We start from the raw sequence: 12799 nt of genomic DNA, 5'->3' as shown, positions 1-12799 counted from the left end.
AAATGCATATAATTTAATAAATCTATGATCACATTTGAACAGCCCAAAAAAACCAGTTACATTATTATATGGGACAGCTCTGCTTATTCAAAAGAGTTTGCAGGAAAAATGTTTCCATTTATAAACCATTTTGAAGATTTTAAAATGAGACCAATATTCAAATAAAGTTTCAAGTGTATACACACACAACTGCCTGATTCAGGATATAGTATGAATATTATTTTAGCATTTATGTTGTTCAGTCACAAAGTCATGTCCAACTCTTTGCAAGCCCATGGCCTGCAGCATGCCAGGCCTCCCTGTCCCTCACCATCTCCCAGAGTTTGCTCAAGTTCCTGTCCAGTGAATCGCTGATGCCATCCAACTATCTCATCCTTTGTGGCCCTCTTCTCCTTCTGCCTTCAACCTTTCCCAGCATCAAGGTCTTTTCCAATGAGTTGGTTCTTCGCATCAGGTGGCCAAAGTACTGGAGTTTCAGCTTCAGCATCAGTCCTTCCAATGAATACTCAGGACTGATTCCCTTTAGGATTAACTGGTTTGATCTCCTTGCAGTCCAAAGTATTCTCAAGAGTCTTCTCCAACACCACAGTTCAAAAGCTTCAATTCTTTCACACTCAGCTTTCTTTTTGGTCCAACTCTCACATCCAGACATGACTACTAGAAAAAACATAGCTTTGACTAGGACCTTTGACTCTGACTAGGACCTAGTAATGATTTTAGAGCTCAAGAAGAGGAAATCTGTCACTGCTTCCATCTTCTCCCCTTCTATTTGCCATGAAGTGATGGGACAAGATGCCATGATCTTAACTTTTTTAATACTGAGTTTTAAACCAGCTTTTTCACTCTCCTCTTTTACCCTCATCAAGAAGCTCTTTAGTTCCTCTTCGCTTTCTGACATTAGAGTGGTGTCATCTGCGTATCAGAGGTTATTATTTCTCCTGGCAATCTTGATTTCAGCTTGTAACTCATCCAGCCCAGCATTTATAGTAAAACCTTATTTGGATTTTTCCTCATAGATATTCAATTTATGAGAATTATTTTCCTAGTCAAGCATGCAGAACATTCTTCTACAATTCCACTACTTGGAAGAGAATATCATGGATAAGTTCTGCACCTTACACTGAAGCTGGCTTTCCTTATCACGTTCACAACTGGCAAAACTCCCATAATTCACTATCAACGTCTTTGATGGCCTTGTTGGAGAAGATATTGTTCATTAAAAAAAAAAAAATCTATGTTTATAATAACACCATAGAGATTTCTGGTATTTTGAAAGCTATTTCCACTGAATTAATGAAAATTTCCAGTCAAACTACCAGACAACTACAGGTTGAGCCAATACCACATGGAACAGAAGACCTGCCAGGTGATCTCAGGCAACCCACAGAACCACTAAGTTTTGGAATGGCTTGAATGAAAAGCTAAAATTTTCATTCATTTCTAAGTCATGAAATTCTAAGTTTTGCTTACTTTTTTCAGTATCAATGTTTGTGTTCTCAGGTTTTTCACTTGGAAGATCATGAAATTTCACAGGAACATATAGAGGTTCACTCTGGAATACAGCAAAAACAGAAACAAATATAAACAGCAAGTATAACATACACTGGCTAAATTTAAGTGAATGGTCTATAGATACAGACACCACCCAAAACAGAGCCTTTTACCACTATGCTTATACAGCATAATTTTCCCAAAATGCATTTTCAAGACTTAAAAAAGAAACTCGAATGATCCACTCAGGTACAAAGACAGAAAGAACAAGTTAAAGTTTAGAAATGTGATTGGACAGCACTGGCACATTACGATATTTAACACATAAATGTCATAAAAACAGACCTCTCTCAGCTAATAGATTATCTCCCTTCCTTTTCATTCATTCGTTAAAGATACACATATTGAGCTCCTATTGTGTCAGGTGCTGTTCTAGGTCCTGGGGATATAACAGTGAATAGAAACAAAATCTCTGTTCTCAATGATCACTCAGTCTAATGGGGAAGGCAGACAATGAACAGATAATCACATGTATAATATGTATACAAATTTGCCAAATTGCTTCCCCTTACTACTTGAGTCACCTAACACCAAAAACTCCTAAAAATCTTAACTAGATTAATAGATAGAAAAATAGCTTCCTCTTATCAGTTCTTACTTATCATGTCCAGAGCAGGTAAACTTGTATTTCTCATCAGTCCTCACAACTTTATAAAGCGGAATTTTAAAGGAACTTTTCTAGAAGTTGAAATATAAAATAATTGAGTGGTACACAACAGAATTAAATTCAGGTCTGTCTAACCATACTCTAAAGATCTACATTTTTCAGTTCCGTTCAGTCGCTCAGTCATGTCCGACTCTTTGTGACCCCATGAACCACAGCATGCCAGGCCTCCCTGTCCATCACCAACTCCCGGAGCCTGCTCAAACCCATGTCTATTGAGTCGGTGATGCCATCCAACCATCTCATCCTCTGTCATCCCCTTCTCCTCCTGCCCTCAATCTTTCCCAGCATCAGGGTCTTTTCAAATGAGTCAGCTCTTTGCATCAGGTGGCCAAAGTATTGGAGTCTCAGCTTCAACATCAGTCCTTCCAATGCACACCCAGGACTGATCTCCTTTAGGATGGACTGGTTGGATCTCCTTGCAGTCCAAGGGACTCTCAAGAGTCTTCTCCAACACCACAGTTCAAAAGCATCAATTCTTCAGTGCTCAGCTTTCTTTCTACATTTTTAAGTGGTTCTAAATGCCTCAACTGTTTTTGCAAATGTTTCTCAGATGATCTGTATTCAAGGTACAATTCTCCAAACACACTGTTTCTTAAATAAACATAAAATATTTTTTATTTTTATTTAACTCCTGATACAGACTCTGTCAATTAAAAATATTCAGTAAATGAAGAGATAACAGGATTTGGAAATAGAGTCTCTTTGTTGCATTACAGCATTTGGCCTAGAACAATTTGACATGTCTATCTTACTCATAACAGCAAAAATTAGCAAAAGAGTAGGGCTTCCCAGGTGGCACAGTGGTAAAGAATTCATTTGCAATATTGCAATGCAAGAGACGCAAGAGATGGGGTTTGATTCGTATATCAGGAAGATCAATCCACCCCAGTACTCTTGTCTGGAAAATCCCATGGACAGAGGAGCCTGGAGGGCTACAGTCCCTGGGGTCCCAAGAGTCAGACACGACTGAGCCCAGCACAGCAGGAGTAGAAGAGTAGGCTGCCATTTCAACTCTGTCTTCTACACTGACAGAGACAACTGATAATAGTCTCGTGTTTTCTCTCCCTAGTTTTCTTTTTGCTGTTGTTATTTTGTGATTTGTTTTTGTTTTGTTTTTTTCCTGCGCTGTGCAGCTTTGTGATATCTTAGTTCCCTGATCATGGATCAAACACATACCCTCGGTAGTAAAAGCAGAGGGTCCCAACCATTCGACCATCAGGGAATTCCCAATTATTAGTCTTGTTGGCACTAAAGATCCCAGAGAGAAAAGAAATGACACTTTCTCTAAGTTTAACAAACCCTACATCAAGTAACCTATCTTGCAAGCAACCATAGTTCTAAGAGCCAGATGAACTAAAAAACAGTACTGTCAATAAGGTCACCAAGCTAGTGCTTCATAAATTGGTATTAAATTTTAGAGTAACTTTAAAATCTTTCTCAAATAGAATACCACACTTGGAATGATACATTTTAAATAGATACCTTAGTAATTATCTAAGAAGAGTATTTTTGCATACTGTCTCCAACAAGATTATAAATGCTTAAATAGAGTGACTATGTTAATTCCTTTGTAAGCTTCTTTATTATCTGTCTCTCTCCCTTCCTCAAACACACACTGGAACATAAGCTGTATTTCAAGAGTCTAGAAGAAGTGTTTAACATATTAAGCGCTCTTAAAAATTTGTGAAATGAATATACAATCTGCTTATAGAGTCTGTTTCAAGTAAATGCATTTGCTTCTAAGTGATAAAATACAACAAACATGATGTGACAAAGCTGGTAAGAAACAAGGGACTTCCTTTTCTCTTTTCACTCCTTAACTAATTTCCTCTTCCCTTCTCCCCTTAGAGGTGGCTGAATTGCTTGCTTCTAGGCCCCAGGTATCTCAAAGGAAAGAAAGTACCAAATTACAACTCTTGTGGAGAGCACCTAACATGGAGATATAACTATCTTAACATAGCTGTGGTGCTATCACAGTTATTTCGGTCATTCCCGCCATGGTCAACTCCACCCAGTCTCTCCCTGACGAGAAAAGAAACACTTACCAAAGAACTATTCATAGTTGTATCTGTTGTGCAAGCAGCAAAGTACCCTTCAGCATCTGCAAACTACAAATTATGAGACATAAAATTCAATTAAACTCATGTTACAAAGTAGAACTGATATGAGTCACAGCTCAAATCAGTAAGGGTCAATGTAGAAAAATGGACAAGATATGGACAACTCACAGAATTCTACTATGCAACAAATACATGAAAAAAGTAACCAAAAACATGCAAATTAAACAAGATACCACTGCCTACCTATCCTACTGGCAAATCATCAGGGTTTTGCTAACAGTTCAATCTTATACACTGCTAACAGACATGAATCAAGTGAAACTACTATAGATGCTAATTTAGTGAAAGGAATCAAAAGCTATAAAATGACACTAGTGTTTTACCTAGCAATTATGCTTTTAGGAATCCAGCCTAAGTAAATAACTACATATGAATACAAAGGCATTCCTATTTATTTACAACAAAAGAGAAAGTGACAACACTCTAAAAATTGTTAGTTAAATAAAATACGAAACAATGATAACAAATGCTTATTTATTAGTCTGGAAAAGTATTCATGATATAGTAAATGAAAAATCAAGTCAGGTTAGAAAGCAATATATATAGACCAAACCTATTTCTGCTATAAATCTTTTTTAATATATACATATAAATAGATATCTACGGATAGTATCAAATATTTATAGTGGTCTTAGAATGGTAAGAGTACGAATAGATTACTCTTATTCTTCCTGTTAACATAATTTGTCTCCAATAATGAACTTTATTACTACTGCAATTAAAAAATACTTAACACTGAAAAATGTTACAGCAATGTTAAGTTTCATAAAAAGTTGTTTGTGATATACTATCAAGCACAAAAAGCAAGATGCAACAGTACAATTTCATTTTCATAAAAAGTGAAATAAAAACACACACATGTAAAACAATGGCAGTATATATGCCAAAATACTGTCAGTGATTATTCCTTGAATGGTAGAATTTATTATTTTCTTTGTTTTGTTCCTTTATATCTTTAAAATTTTCAACAACGTACATGTATTGATACACATGTAACATATTCCTACATGTAATACTACAATGAACATGCATTTCTATAATGTATACATCTTAATTTTTACAAAGTAAGGAATATACACATTCATAATTTTGGTAAGTTTTTGTAAACAGGAGTATAATTTCTAGTCTTTACCTCAAAAATTACTGAAAAGCCTGATAAAAATAAAAAAAGTTCATTTCTCAAACATGCATTCATTAGGTAAGACAAGGAATAATATTGTTTTAATTCACAAAAAGTAGTACACATAAAAGAAAAGGATTAATGGAAATAGAAAATAAAACAATGGTTACCAGGAGCTGGGGGAAGGAAAGAGTGGGCATTCAAGCAGAGTTTCTGCTTGGGATGACAAAAAAGTTCTGGAGATGGATAGTGGTAATGGTTACACAGCAAAATAAATGTACTTAATTCCACTGAACTACACATTTTAAAATGGTTAAAACAGTAAATTTTATGTTATATATATTTGAGTACAATAAAAAATAGGGTAAAAGAAAAAAATGATTAAAATGGTAAATTTGATGTTATGTATATGTTGCCACAATTCTAAAAAGAAGGAGAGGGATAGAGAATCTAAAAAAAACAAGAAAAGAATGTAAGAGATAGTTTTATATTCTTCATTATCAAAAATTCAGTTTCCACTACAAGGGAGATATATCACTATATAAACTGCCATTTTTTCCAACACTTAAAAACAAGCATGTTATGTCACATTAATGAAAGAATATGATTTGATTAGCCAAACATCTGAAAAATGCCCTGAAATATGTTATTTTCATTTTAACATACAAACTTTGAATTATTTTTCTTCTATAATCAACTAATTAGATGATATTCATCTAGTCTGCAAATGACCAAAACTCTAGATACTCTTCTTATCCCTTCTCTTTCATTATTTTCTCCATATTAATTGATTTGGGCTAGTTAAACAGTATTTAACAACTCAGAGGATATCATGAGGTAAGGGAAAGAAACTGATTATGTACCTTTGATCTCTCACAAAATATTCTGACACCATGCTAATTAGAAAAAATTTTAAGGTATGGACAAAAGTAGGTTTTTCTTATATCATGCTATTTTCACTCATTTAACTGAACAACTTAAAATCTGACATCTTTCAAGAAACTAGTACTTTGAAAAATTGAAAAAGTCCTCTCCAACAAACACTGGAAATTTAAAACTTACAAAAGTAGCATGCTTTCCTCGAAATCCTCTTGTACACTGTTGTCTCCATGGCTTCCAAACTATAAAGCCCAAAAGGTACAGAACAAACATAGACGTTTTTGCAAAGGTGCTGAAGAATGGTTTGTTGTACTGAGTAAAAACATACTGTGGAGGAAAACAGTTACACAAACTATGAGACAAACCTTATTACTCATTGCCAATAAAATAAGATTATTACATGATTTTTAACTCTAAATGTTTGTTTGGAAAGATCAAAAGAGATTACAAAAATACTTTGAATTCATTTCTGAATACTGTCTTTTTCTTACACGCAAAGCATAATATTTTTAAACAACTTGCAATAAAAAGTTTTCAGTTTACACTGAAAACCTACTATGCAACAGTATCTATACTAGGGGCTAAGGCAAAATAAGACAGGCTTTCCTGAGAGGAGATATAAAAATACAGATTTTATATAGATAGATAGATATAGATAAGAAAAATACACAGTGTAATATGCTAATACCATGACAGCGGGGTTCAGGGTACCACGGGAGTACCAAAGAAAGACCATTTTGAAGGTTATAGAAGTTTTCCAAAAGAAGCTATTCTTGATCCATATCTGAAAGGCTAAATAATAGCCCAAACAGAGGAAATAGCACAAAGAAAGCCAATGAGAAAATATGGGCTAATAAGAAAACTGCATGAAGTTTAAAGTTATTAGGAAGTTATTAAAAAAAAAAAACCCTGCAATTATCATTTTTGTTTGATTTTTTTAAAGTATAGTTGATTTACAATGCTGTGTTAGTTTCAGATGTACAGCAAAGTGATTCAGTTTTGTGTGTATGTGTGTGTATATATATATATATAAATATTCTTTTTCAAATTCTTTCCATTATAAGTTATTACATGGTATTGAATATAGTTCCCTGCGCTATATACGATATCCTTGTAATCATCATTTAAATTGAAAGAACTCATAATTTTTATTTAAAAAAAAAAATCTTAGTTATGTGCATTGAAAGCCCTAGAAAAAAATAACCCAGAAGAAATGAGCACCTCAAGAATCCAGATGATAATCTGTGCCATTTTGAAAACAAAAAAACCACTGATCCTTGAAGAAAGGGTCAAATCCAAGTATGGGGCAGGAATGTATGAGATAAGTCTAGGACATTTTGTGTCAGAAGGCAAACAGGATGGGGTCCTACTGAAAGGACACTAGAGACAATTTAAAGGTGCTCCCACTGGCCAAAGATAGGGCAGTTTAAGCATCAAAGAGATAATAAGCACAATTCTATTTCTTTTTTAAATTTAAATTTATTTTTAATTGGAGGATAATTGCTTTACAATATTGTAATGGTTTCTGCCACATATCAACACGAATCAGCCATAGATATGTACGTATGTCGCCACCCCCTTGAACCTCCCTCCCACCTCTCACCCCATCCCATCCATTAAGTTGTCACAGAGCAGTGGATTTGAGCTCCCTGTGTCATATAGCAAATACAGCAAATTTCCATTGGCTATCTAATTTTACATATAGTAATTAATAACCACAAATGTTTAAAACACATCAAACATACAAAAATCCATAAATGTATAATGATATACAAAAAATGCTCAATGATTATTTCTGGAAGTTGCTAGGTGACATTAGTTTAAAATGAATAGGAATAAAGATTTATCCAAACTTTCCTATATGAACCATGTTTCAGGATAACAAAATAGTAGTTGCAGAAAAGTTCTCCTTAAAGAATTCCAACTAATAAATGCAGAAGAAATGACCCTTAGAAAAATCAACATTTTATAACCTCTAGTTAAATACTCTATCTGGACAATAATCATATGGATATTCAACAACTACGTAAAGACTGATGAGGAACTTACAGCGCTCAAATTGGCATCATCCAAAGTAAGACTTATAGCCATTACCAGCCTCATGTTGTGATGTCAAAGGAAGTAACCAGGACAATAGATAAAAACCAAACTATTTAAAACTAAAATAAAATTTTAAAGATAAGCTTATTTCCCTATCAACATTAAAGAGAGTTCTTTGTAGTTAAACTACAGAATGCTAATCTTAGGGGAAAAAAAAGGTTGTAGAAGAGTGAAAAATCAATGGCCTAATGTATTCTAGAGTCTAATTCCAAAAAGGCTAAAAATTTATTCATCAGATACAATGTCAATGTCAACTATTTACTTAGCTACCACTTGGGATGACCAGCAGTATCACACTGCTTCCTTTGACATTTAAGTTCATTTTATAAATGCTACTCTTCCTTTTGCCTTAAGATAGCAACATGTAAGTTGAAACACAATAATTTCTGAAAATAAATTTTTGCAGGGATCATTAACCAAAGTAAATAAAGTACCTATACAAGTCGAAAGAAAAACTAGCTTGTGAACTCAAAATATCACATTACTACCAATAGGTCATCAATAAAAACAAAATAAAATTTAATTACAGGCAATCACTCTATACATATACTTCACAAGAATGTTTAAAGCAGCAAACACATAAATGTCCATGAACTCATGTATGTGTACAATAGTGGCCATACATGAAAACTCGGATCACATTCGCTCATTTGTCCAAACGTATTTTCACTTTCTACTAAATGGTGACTCCTGGATGGTTGTTCCACTAGAAAATACTATTTATAAAAAAAGAAATAAATTTAGGGGGAAAGAAAACACATAAAACCCACAAATATTAAGAAAATAGGCATGTATCTCATTTTCTAAATAACCTCCTTTTAAGGATTTAAGAAAACTGAAACAATAAAAACAGTATCCGTTCAGCTTCAACTTGAATTGATACTGCTGCTGCTGCTGCTGCTGCTAAGTCGCTTCAGTCGTGTCTGACTCTGTGCGACCCCATAGACAGCAGGCCACCAGGCTCCTCCATCCCTGGGATTCTCCAGGCAAGAATAATGGAGTGGGTTGCCATTTCCTTCTCCAATGCATGCTAGTTCGTTATAAAAGAAAATTTAACAATATTCAAAATATCACTTAAGTGGGCATGAGAGACAGTAATGGCTAGAGATATAATGATATTTCAATAACACAGCATCATTCCTAGATAAAGCTTACATACCGAAGTAAGTTCTGAGGATGCAACCCATATCACATCAACAAGTAGGAGAATAACAATCCCAAGAGCCATTCGCTTCCGCTGAGTGAAACCACTGCTCTGGGAATTCATTCGGTTCATGATAAACACACACACCATTTGCAGTCTGTTTTTAGAAAAATACAGATCACATTAGAAAGGATCTTTAAAAAAATAACCATGTAAAAATGAGAATATAAGTACCACAGAAGTATGATATTTGTTAAGCTAATGTTCAAAGTCATACAGTTTTTGTTTTGGGTTTTTTTAAGTGTTGAATTTACCTTATTTTAAAGGCCTTTCTGAGATCTTGAAGAGCAATGCCTGAAAACTTAGCAGATCTGAGTCTAAACGGAGGTGAAGAACTCAGCGCACCTAAAAATCACCACAGAATAATGCTTGTGAAAACATCGACCACTCAAAATAAGACTCATAAGCTCTTTTTCACTCTTCACCTTTAAAATGAAAGCAAATGAAAGAATATCAAAGTATGTGAAATATAACTGACATTTTTCTCTACACTTTTATGTTATCCACTATACATTTCAAATTATACTCAAAGAACACGGTACAAAGAAAAAAAGCAAAATTCAACAAACAACATATTTAAGAATACTTAACTAGTGAAGAACAGCTTCATAATAGTTTCATAAAGACAACTGGATTCGCCGCTCTTGCTACTCTCTCCAGAGGTACCCAACCCTGGGACAGTGTCTACACACGCGCCTGTTTGTAAGTGTCGTCTTCGTCCCTGATCTTGAGTGGACTTGGCAGATTTGAGAGGAAGTGATTTGTTTTGAGTATTGAGGGCACGTTTCCAAGCACCTCACATGGTCAAGAGAAGGATCCTCCACGCTTCCCCCACCCACCCCTGTCACTGTGTCTACTATTTCGATCTGAAATAGTCATTCACGAGGTGGGTGGGGAAACAGCTGTTCAAGGGAATCTTCCTTCTTCCAAGGAGGGAAAAAAAAAAAAGTTAAGGCAGTGACGTCTCCCCAGAGAAGGAGATTAAAGCCGTGAGGCGGCGACGCCGGGCAGCTTCCTCAACTACCAGAGTCTACACTGGGCTCGCGCGCCCCTGTCAGCCTCCCCCTCAATAGGTCCCCAGACACTGGCCGTTTCGGTCAGAGCACCTCGGCCGCTACCAGAGGCTGAAGAGTGGGGCCGTTCGGGGCCCTCGGTCCCCGGCTTCGGTTCCGAGTAATTTCGCGGCCCTCCTGTGCCTACTTACCTGGCCTTCCTGCCCCGGGATGGTGTCGTGGCGGCACCATGAGCGGACCCGGCCCGGACCCGCCGCCGCCCAGGGCCACGGCCGCGGCCTCGGACTCACAGAGCTTTCGTGCCGCCTGTCATTGCGCTGCGCGGAGGCCCAGCCCCTGAAGCCGCGGTGCCCCTCGGCCGACGCCAGTCGGCTCCACTCGGTTCGGGAGGGCTGGGGGCGGGCGAAGGTAAGGAACCGAGCAGGCAGCGATGGCCGCGGAGGCCCGGAGCTGGACCCTGGCCCCGGCCCCGCCCCCGGCCGGCCAGCCTGCCAGCCCGGCCTGCGGCCCCGCCCCCTCTCCCTGGCCCAAGGGCGGTGGCGCACGGGTTTCGTCACGATTGCGCGACAGCAGGCCACGTGAGGGTGTACCTCTAGGGTGGTTTGTCTATTGACAGGCGCTGAGCACAGAGCCAGAAGACGCCGCTGGGACGGCAGAGAGGAGCTGGGAAGAAGGGAAGCAGGGCGCGGTGGAATGAGAAGAGGGAAGAAGGCGTGGGTGGTTGAAGTGGAGCGAAGGACGAGGGGGGTGACTGAGCCTCCAGATGGCCCCGCACCTAGACAAGAGCTAACAACGGCATTTGTTACAAAATTCGGTCAGGAAACTCTCAAGAGTTCTTTCTCGAGAAGAGGACGGAAGAGCAGAATGGCTTGAGAGAACTTTTGCTTTCTGGAGAGCAGAATGGCCTGGGAGAACTTTTGCTTTCTGGAAACTCTTGTATGTAAAATAGATCCCAGCTTCGGGAATTAGAAATTCTGTCAGTAAGGGCAAACTTTTCACCTCCCTGGCCCTCAGATTACTGAAAAGTGGGCATAATAATAGTACTTGCCTCGTCTATTAATTTGTATATATGCTAGGATTACTTGAGCATACAAATGTGAAGCGTTTAGATAATTCATGCAGGTGGAACACAAATGTTAATAATTATTAAATTGTACAGATTTTTAAAATTAGCTTTTGAATATCCCATAAGAAAAAGCCTTGACCAGCGTCCTGATATGTATTTAGAAAACGAAAATGAGACTAAGAGTTTCTTCACTGGAGTTGTCTACCACCAGCGCATTTGTAACATCTTTATGAGGTGGTGTGAAGAAATTAAGTTTTTTTCTTCTGTAATCACAATGTAGTGCATTTCTTATCTTCTGAATTTCTCCTGTTTTATTGAGATTGAATATATTGAATTTGTTCAATTAACTAGTAAAGCAATACCATTGAACATTTTTTGTGTTGACCCAGTCAATTTCTAATAAACCATCAGCATTAAGCTCCTCTAATAAATATTCAGAAAGGTATCATGCAGAATAGAAAAATCTTAACCATTTAAATTACTTAGGGGAAATTTGTTTGCAGACGTTGATCAAATTATTCCAGTAGATGCTTTATTCTTGTTTCTTTAGAGTGGCAGGCCCATAGTAGACTGAAGAAAAATAGTGGCATTATGAATACCTTCCATGATCTAAGAATCAGGAAAATTAGGTTGTACTTCTTAATCTGACCATACTTTATTCTGTGATCTTAAGGACTATTATTCTACCTCAATTCTTCATTAGAAATAATGCTGATACTGTTACCTATTTCTTAAATAAATAATGCAAATGTAAGTACTTTGTAAATGTATATAAATCACCATTGTTACCACTTATTTCCAGAGCATCTGCTAAAGGACAGTGCCTCTAGTCCTGGGTTAATCTTCCATTAACGTGTTTTCCCAGCACACTCTGAAGAAAATTCCACTGGACTGCTGAGTCAACAGACCCTGGTGTGATTTCTGTGCTGTGGCATCCTGAACTCAGGCATTTCTTTCTCATGTCCCCACATATCTTGTCCAAGGCCAAGCCCTTAGTAACTTTGAAGTCTTAGAAAGCTGATTTCTGGTATAATTTTAACTCTTATTTCTGTGTGATTAATTCTTAGAAGCAAGAACTT

At 37.0% G+C, this 12799-nt stretch overlaps 1 protein-coding gene across 1 annotated transcript in view; it reads right to left on the bottom strand.

Moving 5' to 3' along the window:
• SLC35F5 (solute carrier family 35 member F5) overlaps nt 1-11112 on the bottom strand; it is a 38709-nt gene extending 27597 nt beyond the window's left edge. Inside the window, exons 1-6 of the mRNA XM_043487919.1 lie at nt 10846-11112; nt 9896-9986; nt 9597-9738; nt 6521-6664; nt 4264-4326; nt 1471-1552 (exon numbers count right to left, since the gene is read on the bottom strand). Of these exons, the coding sequence (XP_043343854.1) occupies nt 1471-1552; nt 4264-4326; nt 6521-6664; nt 9597-9738; nt 9896-9986; nt 10846-10885 (562 nt within the window). The 5' untranslated portion in view covers nt 10886-11112. The remainder of the gene's footprint in view (nt 1-1470; nt 1553-4263; nt 4327-6520; nt 6665-9596; nt 9739-9895; nt 9987-10845) is intronic.
• Between the last annotated feature and the right edge of the window lie 1687 nt (nt 11113-12799).

This window comes from Cervus canadensis, chromosome 15, assembly GCF_019320065.1.
Source record: "Cervus canadensis isolate Bull #8, Minnesota chromosome 15, ASM1932006v1, whole genome shotgun sequence".
NCBI classification, from domain to species: Eukaryota; Metazoa; Chordata; class Mammalia; order Artiodactyla; family Cervidae; genus Cervus; species Cervus canadensis.
Note: the sequence above shows the minus strand (reverse complement) of the source record. Positions and strands in the feature narration are given on the sequence as shown.